General features: G+C 45.5%; 2 protein-coding genes and 2 long non-coding RNA genes across 7 annotated transcripts in view; 2 read left to right on the forward strand and 2 right to left on the reverse strand.

Annotated features, from left to right (window-relative positions):
* The window catches only part of EML1 (EMAP like 1), a 143,241-nt gene extending 137,549 nt beyond the window's left edge, over positions 1-5,692 (reverse strand). Inside the window, exons 1-3 of one of the 4 annotated variants that reach the window (XM_064176493.1) lie at positions 5,591-5,692; positions 3,126-3,244; positions 1,403-1,496 (exon numbers count right to left, since the gene is read on the reverse strand). In XM_064176493.1, coding sequence (XP_064032563.1) covers positions 1,403-1,430 — 28 coding nt within the window. In that variant the 5' untranslated portion in view covers positions 1,431-1,496; positions 3,126-3,244; positions 5,591-5,692. Of the gene's footprint in view, positions 1-1,402; positions 1,500-1,731; positions 1,940-3,125; positions 3,415-5,590 lie in introns of those variants that run through there. The other 3 variants (XM_064176405.1, XM_064176575.1, XM_064176657.1) reach the window with 3 other exon arrangements.
* Positions 1,027-2,183, forward strand: LOC135173776 (uncharacterized). Its single transcript, XR_010301438.1, has 2 exons — positions 1,027-1,508; positions 1,929-2,183. It is a non-coding gene; the product is annotated as an uncharacterized LOC135173776 (long non-coding RNA).
* Positions 3,228-21,137, reverse strand: part of LOC135173375 (extracellular tyrosine-protein kinase PKDCC-like) — a 45,907-nt gene continuing 27,997 nt past the window's right edge. Inside the window, exon 8 of the mRNA XM_064140360.1 lies at positions 3,228-3,244. The gene's annotated coding sequence lies outside the window, so the exon portion shown is untranslated. The remainder of the gene's footprint in view (positions 3,245-21,137) is intronic.
* Positions 10,473-19,544, forward strand: LOC135192727 (uncharacterized). Its single transcript, XR_010309024.1, has 2 exons — positions 10,473-10,512; positions 17,814-19,544. It is a non-coding gene; the product is annotated as an uncharacterized LOC135192727 (long non-coding RNA).

A 21,137-nucleotide genomic window follows, 5' to 3' on the forward strand; every position in this document is an offset into this window, starting at 1 on the left:
AGGCAGCTTCCTTCCCTCAAATTACATACCTAACACACACTTTTCTGGAGGAAACCTTCTAGGTCTTTTCAGCAGCAAAGGTAATTGAGATATCAGTAACTCATGCACTCAACATGCCATGCACACTCAATATCAGTTTCATAATTAATATCAAATGCCAGCTAAATACTGTCACTGTCACCCTGAAATATCCCATCCTCAACTCAGAGTGCTTAACAAGCAAGCCAAAGACCGGCCCTTAAAATCAAAGCCTGAAGAAGGGAAGCTTTGCTGGTTAAGAGATCAGACCCTTGAGAAGGTAAGCAGCAAGTGCTCATCTTCATCTCTCCAACAGCATCAACAGCACGGGGAATTGCGTATGGCGCAGTTCGCTCTGCACCATATACATAATTAATATGTGCACTCTGGTTTTGAGTGCACATTTTTGGACTTGGGATTGGTCTTGTAAAATGAATGCAGAGAGAGGAAGAAAGAGAAACCACTGCAGCAGCCTTCTCCTTCTTCAGCCCCACTTTTTTTAGGCCAGATCCTCATCTCTGATGCACAGCCTTCAGAGAGCAGGAAAACACAAGCTACCCAATGTGCACATGTATATGAACATATATGAAAGGATAAATGCTTGCTATGACCAAAGATTAAAAAAAAAAAAGGAGGAGGGGGAGCAGGAAGATGTTCCAATGCTCCATCTAGTAGTAAAATGCCTTGTCAGAGAATTACTCTAACGTTTTGACAAAGTCCCTTTTGTGCAGGCAGTCTGGTGACTGTTTACAATTCCTATAGAAGTTAAACACCCGTCTGAGAAACATGCTCCTTGCTGGCATGCTCTGCTGCTCGCTGAAGTTTGACATACACAGCCTGAAGTGCTACTGAAGGACTCCTTCCCAGATATAGGCAAAACATGTCAGGCACTTATTTTGAAAATAAGGTACATTTCTACTTCCTTTCAGCGAATAAACTCTTTGTGTTACATTTATCTGCCCTTCCTGTGGCCGTTATTGCCTGGGAAGGTTTATCAAAGCATGAACAGGACATGCACGCAGCACGCTTGGTCCTGCAGGACCCATCCCCAGAAACTCTGCTTTGCAAGCTCAAGACTACACACACATTGATACTGTCATCTCTCGAGACACAGACATTTAAGACCGCCTTTGACTACCAAACCCTTCCTCCTGTGCAGCCCCTGTGCCTTTAGGGGAACTTAAGCACTGCCGCCCGTGCCAGCCCCTCCACCACGGACTCGTAAGGAACTGCACCAGGATCTGCAGTGGCTACAGGGAGTTTCGCCTCTCCCTGCTGTGGCTCCAGCTCCCTTTGAAAGCAAGCGGCTTTGCGTGTGACTTTGCAATCTGAGAATGTGAACTAGTCGGCAGGACACCGGGGTAAATATAAATCTGGCGCTTACCCACAGGCAGTCCCTCGCAGTCTGACATCGTGTGAGAAGTCCTCCTCCCCGGGGGCTTAGGAGAGCCGCAGCAGGAGCACAGGCACGGGTCCTTCTGCTTGCAAAGGTAAGGGGAGGAAAAAAGAGCCAATTTACAGCCACCCTTCTCTTACACTGTACATCTACCCACCCAGAGAGCTGTAGCAACAGTCCCGTCCCTGCCTTCTCATTATGGGATGTAAAGATAAGAATGTGCTTTTGTGCCAAAAGAGTGTGCTATTGGTGGATAAATTTGTTGTCATCCCTCCCCTTCGCAGAGTTTCCTCTTTAATGTCACAGAGGCACATTACCCTGTCGGAAAGGCCATCGAATATTTATGAAACGGCTTTTAAGAGCTAAGCTGCAAATCTGCACTGCAGAACCAGCTAATTGCTTTGTGGGGAGGTTGGTGGTGGGAGCACTCCTGCTCCCCGGGGGGGCTGCAAGGGGAGCTGGTAGGCTCAGGGATATGGGCTGACATCTTGCTCTCTACCTTCTCCATCCGCAGGTTAAATAAAGGTCCAAGCAGAAGAGGGGGCAGGAGCCAGGATGTGTCTGTTTAAGGGGGAAGGAAAACAACTATCTTCTATTTTTACTGTACTATCTGAGAACCAGTTTTTGCAAAGCTCTTACTAAAGGCTGTTTGGTGGTGTATAATACTGTCGTGAGCACAGATTTCTCTGTAACTTCATGACTTCTACTTGTTTAAAATATGCCACTTAAACGCTGCCTTAGTAAAGCATTTTATGACTGCTCCTACAACTTTTTTTTTAAATCTTTGGAAATATTCATGTGGAATTTGCTTGGTATGAGATTTCCAAAGTGGGACAGTAGGTAGAGAGAACCTTCGTTGTGTTCATTAGGCACTTTCATGGAGTGCAGGTGACAGCTCTGGCCGTGGTAGGCTTGGCAGAGAGATGTGCAGGACCCAGTGGATGCCCTCAGCACCTGAGTGGGTAGTTTGCTGATGCTTTTTCTCTCAGGAAGAGTCAAGGACAGACTGAGCTTCACCCAACACTGATCTCTAGTGTCTGAGCCCTTCACAAATGGCTGGATTTCAGATCTAAAGTTAGTGTGAGGGCTGGGAGGAGTGAGATGCAAAGGAGACTCTCGGGGGTGGGGGGAAGGGGGGCAGGGGTGAGGGGAAGGCTCTGGGAGGTGCCTCCAGACCCTGGGGCAACATACAGCCCCTCGGGGAAATGAGGCAGCAGTTCCAGGGGGTACGGTTTTTCAAAATGCCTTGAAGAAAAGGCTTAATTTACATGAAGGATACTAAGAGCTCAGTGTGCTCAGGACCTCTGAAAATTTTGGGCTGGTTTTACTGAAGCCTCTAAATGCTTCAGTCTAAGAGGCCAAAGGCTGACACGGCCAGCAGGCTCTACCTGCTTTCTCCCTGAAGAGAAGCCTTTTAGTACTCTGCTGGTTACTCAGCAGCAGAGCTAGCCATGGATTCAATCCAGGATGTCAGACAAGTGACTAAGGAGCTAAAATAGCTGCAAATGTGGACCCTTACATGTTCCCAAAACTATTCCTGGGGGTTGCCTGCATGGGCCTGAGCAAGCAAGGCTGAGGGTGTCCAACGGCCACCAGGGTTTGCCAGAATCAAGATCTGTTGGCACCATTCAGACAGGGCAGCCCTTCTCCATGGCTGCTTCCAGGTCTGCTCATGCAACAGCACAGGGATATTCACTGGTGCAAGGCTCACCTGGATGGCAGCTCTGGGGAGAAACAGAGCTTCAGACTGTCCTTCTTTCCAAAGAGCAGGATGCTTATCCTCTTCATTCTGCTGCAATCTACAGACTCAAGGAGCAATCTCTAGCTGTTCTGGAAGGTACAGCGATACAGAGGTGTCTGGTCTTAATCTCAGTACGCATCTGGGAAAGGAAGAAGGCCTAAACCAGACTGCAGAAGTTTTCTTCCAGTGCAATTTCACTGCAGCAACATTTCTCCAATGGTGAATCAAAGCTTTCTCAGCTTGACCCTGTGCAAATGCAGGCTCCCAACTCTGCAAGCATTTACATGCCAATTTAACTTCAGTCTCTACTGAAGTTCCTGGAACTACTCACAGCTATAAAATGAAGCACATGTGTAAGTATTTGCAGGATCAAGGGCTCGCCATTTTTGCCTGTGTTCACAGAGCAAACAGCTGCAGCTGATTTTGAAGTTACCTCTCACAGCTGTGTGCTGGTGCTCCTCTGCCGAAGGTTAGAGCCCTCCAGCAGAACTGGCTGAGTGCCTACAGTGAAGGCATGCCAAATCACAGGCTCTAACTTGACAGCTCTAACTTGTCTTCAAGAGCAATTTAGGAAACCTTTTCCTTGGTCACCCCCATTATGTTGTCCTCGGCCAAGACTGCTACAGGAGGTCAGCATCTTCTGGAAGAGGGGCAGAGAAGCCAGCAGAGAAGACTGAGCAGGGAGGGCAAATGCATCTTAAACTATTACAGCAAAGTTGGCAAGACCTCTCTTGCCAGAGCTGTTATTAGGATCTGGCCTTGGGAGAGCTCATCAGTGAAATACTAAAGCACAAAGTTATCCACAATGTCAAAAGTTGAACAAATGAGACCTAATTCTTACAATAGGAGGAAGTTCTTGCCAGAGAGAGTGATTTGCCATTGGAATGGGCTGCCCAGGGAGGTGGTGGAGTTGCCATCCCTGGAGGTATTCAAAAAAAGCCTGGCTGAGGCACTTAGTGCCATGGTCTAGTTGATTGGATAGGGCTGGGTGATGGGTTGGACTGGATGGTCTTGGAGGTTTCTTCCAACCTGGTTGAGTCTATGATTCTAATAACACTCACAAACACCTTCCTTTGATGAGGACTACTCCAAGTAAAAATTTACCTGTGGTTTGATCCCTCAGTGCCTTAGTCATACTGTTGTTTTTTGAGAAGTTACAAGACTTCATTTCTTTAAAGTCAAACAGAGCATTTCTTTTAACTTCCTCTGTTTCTCAGCCTGAAAAGAGCTATGCTAGTTCCTGGAGAAAGGCCAAGCATGGAAAATGTAAATCTGAAATGAGAAAGTTTGGGGAACTTATGAATAAGCCTGATGTCTGTCATGGCAATATATTAAAAAGCTGGACCTAGAACTAAACAATAAAAGGTGAGATGTAGAGCATGCATTATTTTCAGAGATATTAATCTAACATGGAAAATGTACAAAATATCTGTCAATAACTGCTCTCACATGGGCTTTCCAAGGAACCTGAAGGATCCTTATCCCTTAACACACAATGAGAACTGGTCTTGAATCTGCCTGCTTCATACTGTTATCTGACAGACAGTCTTCTGCATAAAATCCATCACAAATACCATACATGGAGTGATAAATACAATGTATGGAAGGAAGTCCCTGGTGCATGACCTAAAGAAGGCTTGCCTGGATTCGTTTAGTCTCCTGTGGAAGACAGCTGCATCACCCTGATACATACTAAAGCACTTGAGTGACCATATCCTGCTCAAGAGCTTTCCATGAAGAAACAGAATTTTCTTGTTTGATGTTTATCCCCCAAATACTGCAGATAATTCACAGTTTGGGCCATGTAAAGGGTTTTTGAGGTGCTGAGAACCTGAAGCTGAGCTGCTGATATGCCTGGTGAAAGAGGACATGTGTGGGCAAACCTCAGAGCAGGGCACCTACAATGGTACAAGTACACAGTCACCTTTATGTCCAGGTACTGTCACCTACATGAGTAAGGCACAAAGCAAGACTTGGTGTCTAGCCTAGATATTTACACAGAATCATAGAATCAATGAGATTGGAAGAGACCTCCAAGACCATCCAGACTAACCTAGCACCCAGCCCTAGCCAGTCAACTAGACCATGGCACTAAGTGCCTCAGCCAGGCTTTTCTTGAACACCTCCAGGGACGGTGACTCCACCACCTCCCTGGGCAGCCCATTCCAATGCCAATCACTGTCTCTGTCAAAAACTTCTTCCTATTGTAAGAATTAGGTCTCATTTGTTCAATTTTTGACACTGTGGATAACTTTGTGCTTTATACTCCTGATCTAAGGACCTAAATGGAAAAATTGATCTTTAAGATTTGAAATCCCATGGCAGGGGTCATAATTTTCCCCACAACTAGAAGGGCTAAGCCATCTAACTGTTCAAAAAGCCAGATGCACCTGAAAACTCCCAGCTGGACCAGGCTTTTGCTATTATTGACTCACCTCTCAGTGTGCCACAGATGCAGCCAGCCTCATCCAAACCTCACAGGAAAAGCAAGGACCTCTACTTCTCACCGTGGGATCTCAGGCCCAGGCTGACACTGGCTGCCTGCTGACTTTAGTGGTGGAAGGGCTTTGCTGAGCTCTGCGTTGCTGCAGGAGCACAGATGAATTGTTTTCCTTCTCTCTGACTTTCTCTACCCTTCAAAAGGAAATCACAAGGAGGAAAAATTATTTCTTTAGCTAACCAAGTCAGATCTGATTATTAAATCTGCAATTTTCCATGAGATTGAAGCAAGTGCCTTACTGCCTGCTTCAGCAGGCATTTCTATCTCCCATTAGCATGATTTCCACACAGTTTAAATAGAGACTGAATGAAATGTGCTTCTCCTTTCTAATTTATGCAAATTCCTTTGGGATTTTTCCTTCATGGGAAGAGATTTCTGCCTATTGGGTGTAGGAGGATTCACTGCCTGGGCAGGGGGAGGGGAGGAATAGGGCTAAAAGAGAAACTGCAGGCTGATATAAGCAGGTTGGCATCAGGACACGAGTGAGCTTCTCTCAGAGCAGTGAGGCACCCGAAATGCAGTCTTGTAGTAGGGGACAGTCCCCAGGCACCAAGATGGTTCCAACTGGTGTTCAGTAAACTAAACATTCCTGCCACAGACAGACAAGATGAATAAACTCAGCATGTGTTTTAAATCTTTTCCTCATAATGCTGTTTCCTTTGGAAGTTATGGACAGGTACTTGCTAGCAAAGACTTCTTCACCCTGAAAAGTTCTGTGGCTGGTGAGAGGAGCATGAACCATTCTGTCTTCTAGTGCAAGAGGTAAAATTAACCACAGCTTTTGAATTGCACCAAAAGTGCAGAGAAGCAAGAGGAGACCATGCTGACCAGCCACCATCTACCCCACTGCCAGCCCTACAGGGCCTTAATGCAGTCCTAGATGTACCTTTGGGAAGGGTCCATGGGATGCATCCCTCAGGGATCTGTCCTGGGACCAGTGCTGTTTAGGATGTTTATTGGCAGTATGGACAGTGAGACTGAGTGCACACTCAGCAAGCCTGTGTATCACACCAAGCTGTGTCATCTACTTGACACATTGCAGGGAAGGGATGCCATCCAGAGGCACCTGGGCAGGCTTGGGAGGTGGGCCTAAGCCAACCTCATGAAGTTCAGCAAGGCCGAATGCAAGGTCCTACGTGTGGGTACACAAGCACAAATACAGGCTGGGCAAGGAGTGGCTCAAGAGCAGTCTCAAGGAGAAAGACTTGGGGGTGTCAGCGGATGGTAAACTCAACACAAAGCAGCAATATCCACTTGCAGCTCAGAAGGCAAGGCCAGCTGTGTCCTAGGTTGGATCAAAAGAAGCATGACCAGCAGGATAAGGGAGGTGATTCTCCCCTTCTACTCTGCACTTGTGAGACCTCACGTGGAGTACTGCATCCTGTTCTGGTGGGCTCCAGGGAGAACCTTATAGCAGCCTTCCAGTAACTGAAGGGGGTCTACAAGAAATCTGGGTAAGGACTTTTTGCAAGGGCTTGTAGTAATAGAATCAACCAGGTTGGAAGAGACCTCCAAGATCATCCACTCCAAACTATCCCCCAGCCCTATCCAGTTAGCTAGACCATGGCACTAAGTGTCTCAGCCAGGCTTTTTTTTAATACCTCCAGGGATGGCAACTCCACCACCTCCCTGGGCAGCCCATTCCAATGCCAATCACTCCCTCTGTGAAGAACTTCCTCCTAACATCCAGGCTATACCTCCCACGGCACATAACTTGAGACTGTGTCCCCTTGTTCTGTTGCTGGTTGTCAGGGAGAAGAGACCAACCCCCACCTGGCTACAGCCTCCTCTCAGCTAGTTGTAGACAGCAATGAGGTCAATAGGATGAGACAGAATGGATTGAAGCTTGAGGAGTGTAGAACTAGACTAGATATCAGGAAGAAATTCTTTACAGTGGGGGTGGTGAGACATACACTGGAATAGGTTGCCCAGGGAGGCCGTGAATGCCCCCTCCCTGGAGGTGTTTAAGGACAAATTGGATGGGACCTTCAGCAGCCTGGTCTAGCAGAAGGAACTAGATGATCCTCAAGGTCCCTTCCAACCTAATCATTCTGTGAATCTATGTTGTGCCATGTGCACATGTGGAGAAAAACTACTCCAGAGCTGCTGGTCAGAGAGGCCTGAACCTCTGCATGGCAACCAGCAGAAGCCTGCCCTGAGGGAAGCAGCTAAGCTTGGACTAGAATTTAAGCACCCATTAAGTCTCTATATTTGAGATTTTATTTCATTATTGTTTTCTGACACAGTCTGTTCACTTTTCAACTTGCTGGATGGGAAGTGTAATAATGCAGTCACAAGAGAAGCTGATACATTGACAAGATTTCATGCAGGTGCATCCAGTGATGGGAAAGCAAGTGGAAAAAAAGGCAAGGTAGAGATGAAAGCTAGAAGAGTCCTCTGTGAAATAACAAGAAGCATAGCAGTCCCTCAAAATGACTAGATATGTCACCATTTTACATTAGTCTGTATTTTTTTTAATGTTCTCAACAAAATTTTCACTAGTCACAACTGAATCTGAGCCTTGTATTCAAAAAGTAAGGAATCATCTCCATCATCTCCTCTGATGTCACCCCAGAGAGAAGATTAACTGTCGAGTGATGCCAATCTGATGGCAGGGAAAATAATTCTGCACATTCGAAGAGAAAATGGGGGAGAAAAATCCATCTCTCTTGAAAACACATGAACCTTAGCCAGTGATAAATACTGGCTCACAAACATTTTATGCAAGCATGCAGCTATACAGTAAATAAATAAGATCAAAGACTTGGAAGAGGTTTTATCTTAAAGAAGATGCGAGCCAATAGTCTCAATCTCAGTGACATTTTAGTCTCATCTAATTTCTAAGTGGTTGCGTTCTCTGGGGAGGTGTTATGAAGGGTCAATGAAATCACATGAGGAAATGAAAAAAAAAACCCCTACATCCAAAAGATAAAAGCGGGTTTTGAGCTGTGCAGCTGTTGCTGGCAATGTCTCCTGACACACCAGGTATGAAAATGAGCCTGCCCTAGCTCTCAAGTGGAATGCATTTACACAAGAATGGAGAGAAGGTAAGCACAAGAGTGTGAGGCTAACTTTCAGCATCTGCTGATAAACACAAGTGGCTCTTCGCTGGCAGGCTCTGCAGGAGTGTGCTAGCCTGAAGCTAGCTAGAATGTTTTGGTGAGAAGAGCTAGATTACAGGCTCTCCTCTACAGGAGGACACAGGCTGAGGTTAGTTTCCCATAGAAACATGGCAGGGTTTCATATGCAGCTGCAATTAGTGCTAATGGCAGTTCCCTCCACAAATGTTCCAGGTGTTACTGAATAGTCTTTCAGTGAATATAAAAAAGCTTAAGAAAAATTATATGTTTCAATCTGAATTTGCTGCTTCTGTTTCAATTAGTGTTATTGATGTTTATTTCATTGGGATGAAGAGTGAGTCTCGCACAGCTGAGTGTAGCTGGATGTGCTTTGCACAGATCTGGTAGAAGAAAAGAGTGTGGAGCCCTGAATGTAAATATTAGTGTCAAGTGATGGGTTTGAGAAGGTGAGAATCTTGCAGACCTGATCTGACAGCTGCAAAAATAGTACTCAGGCAAACAGATGTTCTCTGCAATGAGGGAAGTCTTTAAACGATCCACACATTAATGAGCCCTGCCAGGTTTTTAGTAATTCCTACTGAAACTCCTATAAATCAGCTTATCTGGTAGGGAGGTGGAGATGAGAGGAATCAATAACTTTCCTAGACAGCTTATACATCCAAGGTTAGCTGAAAAAGAACTTCAGAGCTTAAAAGTCCCAAGAGGAATTACAGAGGTGCAGTATTGTCTTTTTTGAAAGGCAAAAGCCACAGCATTTGTCATGTACTATCAGTGCTCTGGGGACTAATTGCAGCCATCCACGATCGAGGGTACCAGTTGGTGATAAAGGAAGGTGAGGTGTCAGACACTCTGAATTATTGGCTCATCCTGACAAGACTGAAACGTGTTTTGAGGGAGTGAAAGCCTCCTCTTTCCACCACAGGTTAGAGAACGACCATGCCTTCACCTGCCTTCAGCCTTTATTAAAACCAGGGCAGGACAGCATGTTACTAATGCAGAATGCTTAGAACAGCCACACTTAGTCCTACTTTCAGATAAATTACACCTCATTGCCATTCTCCTCTCCAGGACTTTCTCTCTGCTCAGTGTTCTGTCAAGCACAGAATGAAGTTTTCCCAAACTGAAAATGCATCATTAAAACAGTCCCTGGCAAGGGTTAGCTACAGCAGGTACCAAAATATCAGGGTTTCATCCCAAATTTAGAGCAGGAGCAAACTACACTTTTGGAAATGGAACATAGAATCATAGAATGTTAGGGGCTGGAAGAGACCTCAAAAGATCATCCAGTCCAACTCCCCTGCAAAGCAGGATTACATTTTGGATTTTTCACAGTCCAGTTTTCTTTTTTGTTATATTTTTATCCCCCTTCTCCCCTATCTCCTTCCTTTCCTCTACATCTATTTCCTCCCATTTCCCTCCTTTTCCTTCCTGTTCCTTCCTTTCCACCTTCCCGTTTCCCCCCATCTTCCTCCTTTCTTCTCCATCCCTTTCCTTTCCCCCATCTTCCTCTTTTCATCACCATCTCCATCCTTTTCCATCTTCTTCCTTTTAGCACTACCTCCCCTTTTCCATCACACCTGGCCCTTTCCCACCCCACCCCACATTTTCCCCTTCTTTCCCCTAAACCCAGAGCACCTGGCTTTGTTGCAGTCTCCTCCCACCCCAGGTGTGACCACTTTGCCCTCCCTGCTCACTCCCCTTTATAAGCAGCCCCAGGAAAGGCAGAAGTCCTAAGTTTGCCCATCTGGGCAGAGAGATCCTCCTCCTGTCATCACTGGTGAGTATCCATGGTGCACTCTGGGTGAATGGTGGAGGGGATCTAAAGGCCGGGGGGCCTGGTTGGCCCCCCGGTTACAGAGGAATAGGCTTGATGGTTACTCTGATGTCACCCATTGGTTCTGCCTGAGCCTCCTTACTTAGGCTGAGCTCCTCTCTGTTTAACTGCTTCTTTCTAATCACTTACAATGAGCTTAAGTACCTGGCTGAGTTGGATGCTTGTAGGGGAGCAGCACTGTCTCGACACAGAACTGTCGAAAAAGAACAGCAGAGAGATCTTACAAAATCCTCCAGATAATCATCTCTCCAGCTGATCTTCTGTGCCAAAACAACTGCAGTCTCCACTAAACTGAGTGGTTTAATGTGCTAGGAAACAAAATTAATTAAGGAATTGCTAATGGAATCTGAGTTGAACAGCAGGGAAAATTATTCATTAGGATATCTATCAGTTTATAATGTGATGCACTTCACAACTCAATTTCATTTGCTTCTTTGTGAATAGTTCATCATTGGTGTTTGACAGCAGGAATGATCTGGGAGGAGTTTTTCACTCTTACTCATTTGAAGCCAGCTCTGTCTTACAATAAACACAGGCACAACTAACGGAAGCAGTGACCTTGTTGGCAGTTTCTGCAAAGAGGACAAAAATCCTTGGGAATAGTGAATAAAGCAGATTATTACATGTAAGTGACTTCTGGAAGTCACATTGGGGGTGATGTATCTTGCTTATGACTGCTTTGATAGTACAGAAGTCATCTTTCCAAGCAGATTTTGTTAAAAGCAAGATTGGATTTGTTTTAGGTTCTCCAGTGTTTGTGGTTTTGACTACAGGCACTTCCAGCTGCTTCAAAGAGAAACATCAAGACTGCCTTGGTGTGGTTAGACTCTCAGCTCTGGAGGAGGGAAGCCTGGGCTAAGAAAGTGAGGACTGTAGCACCTTGTTGCTGAGCCAGGCAATGCAGGGTAACAGGTACTAAGACCCTTGTTGGGGAATCAAAGTCCTTCCTGCCAGGATGAAGCAGAAAAAAATCTAGAAGGGGTGAAGTGGCTTTCCTAGGGTCACTCCACAGGACCATGGCATGGTGCCAGGGAAGTCTGGTGCCTACTCCACTGTGAGCAAAAGGCAAACAAGAGAATTTGCTAAATCAAGTTGTCAAATTGGAGGTTGCTTGCAAACACAAAAATCTCAATAAATATTGTTTTCTTATCATGAAAAAGGGGGGAAAAGGGGGGAAAAAAAAAGGGTGGGGGAGGAAGGGGAGAAAAGAGAGAGAAGTCTGTTTCCATTGGGCGCTAACAAAACATGTAAGAACCTTTATTTTTCTTAAGTCTTAATAAATAGAAAACTATTTTGCCTAGGAGGCTGATGGTGTGCCTGGCACTGCTCTTGGGGGTTTTCATTAGGAGCAGCTGCTGCAGAACTGTCGGAAAAGGGGCTATAAATATGTGACATCCTTTCACTTAAACAAAACTGCTGCCTCAGTGTATTGAAGTGATGCAGATGGCCAGATGATGCCTTTTTACATTAACCAGCCTGGCTGCACCTAGCTGCATTGCCCCAAAGTGGTGGTAGTTTTGTGTCTTGCTTGGTGTTCATCTAGCTTGGTGAACTGGTAAGCTACAATCACCCCTGTGACTGAAATATCTTATGACCATTCTTGATGTGTTCAATAGTCTAGCAACAAGTGCTTTTTCCAATATACAAGCAAATGTCCCAGCTGCCATGGGAGCTGGAAGCATTCAGGAAACACAAATCAAACACTTTATGCCTTTAAAATGTAAGTACAAGCTTCCCTGCAATTTCCTAGTTTGGTGCATGAAGCTGCTCCTTCCTTCTCACTCTCTAGTTCCCATCCAGGTCTAATCTGTGGACTGAATTTCTCCCACTGCCATTTCTGCACACACGTCCTACTCTTACTGGAGTGGAGCAGGGGAGCAGCATTTCCACATGTAGTTAAAGCCACAAGCTCACATCTCAGGGTGGAACCAGTGTGGCTGCTACCTTTCAACATCCCCTGGGGCTGCCTCTTGCAGTTCTCAAGAGTGTTGCCTTGTTCACACTGTGCCTTTTACTCACCTTTACACAACCCAAGCACAAATCTAAGTCAGTTTCTTGCTGTGTCCTGGATCTATTTCTCACCCATCCCTTAATCCACAGAAATTACTTGAATTAGTAGTAGCAGGTGAATGCTTTCCTCTGAAATACTGGAACACAGCTAACACAGACCTCTAAAAACATCACCATTATGTTATACAGTATGGAGTCAGATGTGCTGAGCTGCCATCCCTAGATCACCACTGCAACAGCTAATGTGGGCTGATCAGGGATCCTGGCATTAAGTACAGCATCAAGGTATAACTAGTTACAGCTTATCACAAAGTGATACTTAAAAGTTACAAACTCTTATTAATGCTGAAGTGTTAAAGTTGTGTGGAATAAGCCAGAGAAGCCCAAAGGCTGCAGAGCTGAAAATTAAACCACCATTGATATATTTTTTTCTTCTGATTTAGAAAGCAGCAGAAGCCTAAGAGAAATCTGTCTCACAGCAGAGCCCACATCTAAGGAAATTCCACCTATGGCAAAATGTCAAGTTGTTTCTTCAGCAAAGGGCAATGTGGCAAACTCATTTCCATTTGGAGAGATTTTTTTTTTTTTCCCCTTCAAGTCAATTTTTTTAGCAGGGGAAGAGAGGAAGAGAAAATAAATACTTTCAGCATACATACACTCAGAAACTTGGCTGCTCACTTTCACGAGGTTATGGCTCCTTTTCCTGCTCCTCCTCATGAGCACAGCCTAGCCAGTCACACCTCTGCCCACTTCCTCTCTTCCTAAGGTCTCCTTTTTCCTTCCGTGAGGCTCCTGAAATTAAAGTAAGCCCTTGGAAAGGCTTACTTTGGATGGGAGTCTTGGTGACTCCCATCCGCCTATCAACTTTCTTGCCAGTTTAATGTTCCTTTTCATTGCTATTTCTTCAAGAAACAAGGTTTGCACAGTACCTTCAATAACAAATCCACTAGTTAGTTCCAACCACAACAAAGTCCAAAAGGCATTGAAGTTCCTGCAGCTTCCAGAAAACATCTGGAACTCTGTTAAGGGGGAGAGATTGGCTGGAGTGCAGCCCTGAGGAGAAGGACTTGGGGGTGCTGGTGGATGAGAAGCTCAATATGAGCCAGCAGCGTGTACTTGCAGCCTGGAGGGCAAATCAGATCCCGGGCTGCATCAGAATTGTGGCCAGCAGGTGGAGGGAGGTGGTTCTCTGCCTCTACTCCGCTCTGACGAGACCCCACCTGGAGTACTGCATCCAGTTCTGGAGTCCTTGTTACAAGAGGGATGTGGATATGCTGGAGTGTGTCCAGAGAAGGACCACGAGGATGATCAGAGGACTGGAGCAGCTCTCCTATGAGCACAGACTGAGGGAGTTAGGGCTGCTCAACTTGGAGAAGAGGAGGCTCCCAGGTGACCTTATTGTGGCCTTCCAGTATCTGAAGGGGGCCTACAGAGAGAGTGATTGGCATTGGAATGGGCTGCCCAGGGAGGTGGTGGAGTCACTGTCCCTGGAGATGTTCAAGAAAAGCCTGGCTGAGGCACTTAGTGCCATGGTCTAGTTGACTGGATAGGGCTGGGTGATAGGTTGGACTGGATGATCTTGGAGGTCTCTTCCAACCTGGTTAATTCTATGAAAAACTGGGGAGAGACTTTTCAGGCTATCAGGTAGTGACAGGACTAGGGGGAATGGAGCAAAGCTGGAGGTGAGTAGGTTCAGACTGGACGTGAGGAGGAAGTTGTTCAGCATGAGAGTGGTGAGAGCCTGGAATGGGTTGCCCAGGGAGGTGGTTGAGGCCCCATGGCTGGAGGTGTTTAAGGTCAGGCTGGATGGGGCTCTGGCCAGCCTAATCTAGGGTAGGGTGTCCCTGCCCATGGCAGGTGGGTTGGGACTAGATGATCCTTGTTGTCCCTTCCAACCCTGACTAATTCTATGCTTCTAGTTTAAGGCTGTATGACTTAGAGACAGGCTGGCACTGTGAATTAGACAGTGTTTGTGCAGGCCAGCCATGAAGCACACACAACATCCCAAAGCTGGCCCCAGCGTGCCACCTCCATCCCTTCTGTTGGCACAGGCAGATTTATGGGGACAAAGGAAGAAACCAGCTGATCTGAAAGTGGAGCCTGGAGAGTGTTGTCATGTGATGAGGTGCTGCAAATAACCCAGAGGGAAAACGTGCATCACTGCAAAAATAGGGAGGACAAAAACTTTACATCAGGCTAGCATCTATCAGTGATGCAGGGGTTCTTCCCATCCCTGAAGGCAACCTGCCCAGGGCGCACTGCCAGCTGACTCCTTGCACCCAGCAGGACTGTGCTTGGCCTCAGTGCCATCCCCAAAGGGCTCATCCCTTTCAGGAGGATGCTGAAAACATCACTTTTGTTTCTAAAATTCTCTTGCATCAGCATCATCTTCATCACCTTCACTATCCTCCTTGACCTTCCCGTCTTCGCTACCCACTTCCCCACCACATGGCTCAAGAGGCAAGAGTCGTTGCTTCACCAGCTGCCAATCCTCCTTGGCCACTTCACTGCTTTGCCAGGTCACCACCAACCTCAGCAGAAAGCCCCCAGCTCTCCCCACTCACTGCTATTTATTGCTCAGTGGTATTCAGGGGAGGAATGCAGCCTGTCCTGGGGAAATGGCTGCTGCCGCCAAGACTCAGCAGGCTAAGTTTAGTTTCTGACTCTGCTAAGGATCGTCTCTGTGACACTAATCAAAGGTTAAATTTCTCCCTGCTTCAGATATAATTTTTTTCTCTTTTTTTCTTTTTTTTTGAGTTCCATTTAGATAGCAATTCCCTAACAAGTAAAATTACTCTGGGATGCTCTTGCAGTTCTAGATATTGATTTTGAGAGCTGATGAGTTTGTCAGTCTTCAGTGGTGTGAAAGCTGGATATGAGCCAGCAATGAACACCTGCAGCCCAGAAGGCAAATAGCATCCTGAATTGCCTCAGAAGTGTGACCAAGAAATAGAGAGGTGATTTTGCCACTCTGCTCTGCTCAGACCTCACCTGGGGCTCTGTGTCCAGTCCTCAACACAAGAAGCACATGGATGCAATGGAGAGGGTCCAGAGGGGGGTCACAGAAATGATCAGAGGGCTGGAGCACCTCTCTTACAAAGAGAGGCTTAGAGAGTTGGGGTTGTTCAGCCTGGAAGAAAGAAGGCTCTGGGGACACCTTACTGCAGCCATCCTGTATATGAAGTGGGCCTACAAGAAAGCTGGAGAGAGACTGTTAACAGTGCACATAGCACTAGGACAAGGGACAGTAGTTTTAAACTAGAGAAAGGTAGATTTAGATTGCCCATCAGGAAGAAAATCTTTACTGTGGGGGTGCTGAAACTCTGGAATGGGTTGCCCAGGGATGTGGTGGAGGCCCCATCCTTGGAGTCATTCTTTTAAGGCAGGCTTGATGGAGCTCTGAGCAATCAAACCTAGTTTGGGATGTCTCTGTTTACTGCAGGGGGTGTTGGGCTAGATGACCTCTAGAGGTCCCTTCCAACCCAGCACTAAGTCCGAGTTGGAAGGGACCTCCAGCCCAGGGAGTCTTAAGTTCCCCAGGGAAAAAGTCAGCCTTTGGAAATGTAACCAGAGGTACTGTCTGTGTTGTTTTGGTAGCCAAATGAGCAAGCAACAAGAAAAGAAAAGCTGCTATGTATGAGCTAAAGTCTTGGCTTGATGCTGTCTCTTAAAAAAATAGCTCAAATAATACATTAAAAATCAAACCTCTTCAATCACATACATATTTCATCTGCTCCTTAGAACTGTAATTAGTAGCACAGGAGGCTTCATTTGACAAGCTGTCCTCAGGGCAGACTTTTTACTTCTATGTTAACAGTGCTCTCTGCTACTGTTTCCCTCGGTGAAACTCCTCCTCAGCTTCATTCTGCTCCTTAATGGAGAGGTGAGCAGATGTGGGACTGATCCACATTTGTCTCTCCATTGATGAACTTCCCTTAGATAGAGTAGGACTAAAGAGAATAATTTTTCAAAGACAGAAGAGGATGCACTGGGACACACACAGCAGGTGAAAAGAAAACTCCAGTCTGTAAAGCCTGCCTGCTGTGTGTAAAATAACCGATGCTAATTCAAACCAAGCGCGACTGAAATTGAATACCATAGGCCAAACAAGTCCCTGGTGCAGCACCAGTAACCCAAAGGCAGACCATTACCAAATCACTGAATCTACACCAGAGTGAACTGCATTACATGGCATCTAACAGTATGTCCAGGAAACTTGAAGGATACCACACACATCCAAGCCTGGGTGTTTTGGTTGTGACTGGTGCTCTAAGGCACCTAGCTAGTTAGATCTCGAGCCTTTGTCAGCCCAAATAACTATTTCTGGTGACCATTTACCTCTGCTCTTTTCATATCTACAGTGGTTCTTCATCTTTATGTAAAGATTACAGAGACCCTGGAAAATAATAAGGAACAATAAAACAATTAAACACTGCAGGAACTGTATTTTTTTTCTAGCCAGTTCAAATGGAAAAGGAAGAAAAAAAAGAAGTGGTAACCTTTCTGCAGGATCTGCTTGATGTAGCACACACTCATACAATGTGCACTGAATCCATCACAAAGCAAATCAGCTTGCAGCAGGATAGAAATGCACAGGTATCGTCTCTGGGAAGAACTGAGGTGGTATGGCCCAGAGGGTCCCAAAGGCTTTCACTGAGTTATGCATTTTAGGCTGCAAGCAGGGTAGAATTTAGGTTTTGCTACTTAGTGTGTAAAAGTTGAGGCTGCTGAGCCTTGTCTCTCTGTTTGAGGAGAGATGATGTGCTGCAGTCCCATCAGCCCTCCACAGAGACACATGCCATAGTGTCAGGGATTGTTTCCAGGCTTGGCACAGATTGTTTGCACAGTCTCTGCTCCTGCTCGCTCGGGGGCCAGGCAGCTCACAGCACCTGCTTCAGCAGTCCTGAAGCCAGTGGGATCTTTGCCATTAGCTTTTCAGGTAGCAGGCCAATGTCCCATAGTACATAATACAGCTTGGTTACAGACCTTGACCATTCTCCTAAGCACTTTTAAAACCTGAAAGTCAAAGGTTTACCCTGTTGATCATCTGTATGTACTCCATACTGAATTATTGCATCTAGAATCTGGCAATAGCTAATAATGCCAACTCTTATTATCAGTGATTCAGATATATAAACTCTCAGAGGTGGGATGGCTCTGCAAACTCAATCTATTGCAAAATGTTTTACAAAACCACAGCCAAACCTGACTTTTCTCTTTGGCTCTGTTTCTAGACTGCATCTGAGTTTCATCTGGCTTTTGGATTTCCTAAACAAGGATTTCATTCTTTTGTGTCATTTATCTACAGCTCATGGTCTACTACTTACATTCTCTCATTATATAACACTGCAAAATACTGCTTCATGCTTATATTTACAGCCCTAGAAATAGTCCTTTTATGTGTAGCAGCATTGAATTTCTCAGTATTAAGTGTCAAAAGGTTGTCAGTGTACAAGAATGAGGGAAACTAGGAAGCCTTGAAATGCTGACATTCGCATAGATGCTTGTTGTTGCCAAAACATGAGCACAAATACAGCCTGTCAGGTGGCACAAGTTGGTAATGAAGCACTCATAAAGGAGACAGACACATCAATATTGAACGTGGTGATCTTAGATGACAGAGAAGCAAAACTACAGAAACCAAGATACAAAAGTTATCAAGAGATGCAAGGTCTAACAGAGATGTAATTCTCCCAGTCAACCACCTCGTAATGCTGAGAAAGGTAGATGCAGGAAACAATTATCTGGAGGCAGCTGCAAGCTACGAATCCTTTCTGAAGAATTCAAAATCTCACATTTTTTATAGATAAGTGAGTGCTGTCTCTGGTCAGCCCAAGGGTGATGGCTTTACAGTTGGAGAGGCAAGGACATCCCCTATATGGTGCATAGAGTGGCAGAGGCCCCTTGGACCAGGCTACAGCCTCGAGAGAGCCCTAGCACTGCCATCACCTCCCTGGTTACCACTGTTGATTGATTTTTGCATTCACTGGCCCTTAGGGAGGCAGTCCAAGGCAAACAAAGGAAAGGTATCCATTTGCAACTGTGCATTAGATTCTGAACATCTCTATGAGTGCAGTGTCACCAATCAGGTCAACAAAGCCTTGTAAGGATGAAGGGGGAGAAGGAGAGCCAACATTTACCTTTCTGGTGGCAGCACAGCCCCATGCAAGCTTCTGGATTACTTTCACCATGCAGCCCAACACCACTGCAGCACAGGCTGCTGAAATGGCAGGAAAACAGCTCATTTGGTGGGTACCAGCGACAGCGGACCTGATGACGCGGCTCAACTCTCTCCAAGTGAGCACTTCATTTCTTCCCCCACTCACCCCACCTTCAGCACACACCATCACACTCTCCGCTCGGTCCTTAGCAGGTGTGATTAAAGATAATGAGCTGCTGATTAGCACCGGAGAACACAACTGAAAACATTTCATTCCAATTGCCTTTCTTGTTGAGTTAATTAAAATAAACCACAAAGCTTCTCAGCTGTATTAGATGTCTGCTTAGCTCAAAGCCCGTCGACTGAATAGGTCTGCAATCAATACTTGTGTTGACTTCCACCTCGCATTAGCATAACAAAAGAGACTAATAGCAGCTTTCAGATGATTCCCAGTGATGTAGCTGCTCTTTGGACTCTTACTGGCTTGCTGCTGGGATGCTTGGGTTGCGGGGAAGGTGCTACGCAGTCCTTCCACAAGCACAACGCTTTCCGGAGAAGCAAGGCTAAGGAGAAATGTCCACTGACCACCTGTACTCGCATTAAACTGTAAACAGTGCTTTGATAGATGTCAGCTGCTTCTTGAGACTTGGTTCAGATGGTCTGTGAAAACTTTGGCTGTAGCATTAGCGAGAGTACTTTTGACCCCGTATTGATGGTTCAGAAAGTTCTGGATCGTGTTTTAGTCTGAGAGCAGCGCTGCAGTCAGTAGATTCCTGCAGGCAGAAATAAACTTTTTTGCTCATTATCCGGCTCCTTTCGCTCTGGGTGCCCCGAATTTGTAAGGCGCTTAAGAACCCTGTGGACATGTGTGACTGCCCTCTCCTGGAAGGTGATGCAGCTGCTACTGAGTTCTTCCCACCGGCTGAGCATCAGCCCTACGGAAAGGAATCCTTTGCTGTATCTCGTACATCACACGTATGTTACACACGTATATAATCTGTACACAACGTATGTAGCATAGACAGCCATACATACATACGAGCCAAAGGCACATATACCTGAATCTTCTGCAGTTCTACGTACACGGCTATAACTGATTTACCTACTCTTCATGCGGTATAGATACACCTGCCCTTTTTGGGTTTTGGGCTATAAATATTATCATCTTAGGAGAGTTACTGAAAAGCATTTTCATAACCAGTGCAGACACACTCATCTCTAAGCTACACTCCCTCTCTCACCTCTACATTAATCCTAGCAATGACTACTAAGCTTTTCTTCTGGGCAATTCTGCTGCTGCTACCAGGGTGGGATCGCCATGGGTTCAACCTAATGCTCGTTGGTGACCAATACTGCGCTGACCACTGCTGTTGCCACTGGGCTGTGCCTTGCAGCATCAAGGAACAGATATCACAGATTCCCACTTTAAAACAGGACTGTTACTGGATCATGGAGGAGCAAGGCAGAAGCTAGAGTGTAACATCTTATGGCAGCACAGCTCACTTGCTTCCAGTTGTGGAGCAGAAAGGTTGAGTTTATGCCTCAAATCGAACTGTCTGGCCTAGTTTTGGCTACCCTATAGAAATGTCTGCTGCTGATAATTAGTCTCAAGTGTGGGAAAGAGGATGTGTAGTTAATCATTTAGGAAGCTCATTAGGTTTGCCTCATATTCAGTATTACATTTGCTGAGGTCTTTATACGCCTGAAAGTGGCTTGCAACACCTCCAGCGAGCAGTAGCACTGAGGGAAGTAATAAAATGTAATCAAATCCATCATCCCTCTTTTATGTTGGTATTACTCCACTAATTTTAACAGCCTCCCTTAACACACAGAGGTAAAAAGGAATTCCAAACACCTGCTTTTCTATTTTTGAAAGCTGAATTCAATTGAGAAAGGTCATAAAAAGCATCTCTGGGTTTATTGAAACATTCTCATTTTTTTAACCTTCTAAAATTATTTTATAATAACTCATTTCAAGTCATTTCTCAGAAGAAAGAACGTGAAGTGGATTTCCTTAATGGAAAAGTGTATCATGTTTTAAATTTCATACTAGAAAGCACTTAATTCAATGAGCATTAGAGGCCTGGCTGTGTCTTAGGTTTAATTGTGATTTTTAAAAAATTAACATTGATACTACAGGGACTACAAAGAAAAATGCACTAGGAGAAGCAAAGATGAGCTGCAGTTATTCTTTCTCAATTAATAGTCAGAGATGCTGCAACCCATGGGATGAGAGAGCAGATGCAGCCTTTTCCCTCCTTTCACCCACATGTGGTCTGCTGGGAAAGCTCCTTGGTGTCACCTGATGGAGCTGGGAAGAAACAGGCCACAGTGATCATGGTCTGATAGCCTGATGAATATGTTACATAGGATTTCTCCTTATTTTAGTCATCCTCAC

The sequence above is a fragment of the Pogoniulus pusillus genome, chromosome 1 (genome assembly GCF_015220805.1).
Source record: "Pogoniulus pusillus isolate bPogPus1 chromosome 1, bPogPus1.pri, whole genome shotgun sequence".
NCBI lineage: Eukaryota > Metazoa > Chordata > Aves > Piciformes > Lybiidae > Pogoniulus > Pogoniulus pusillus.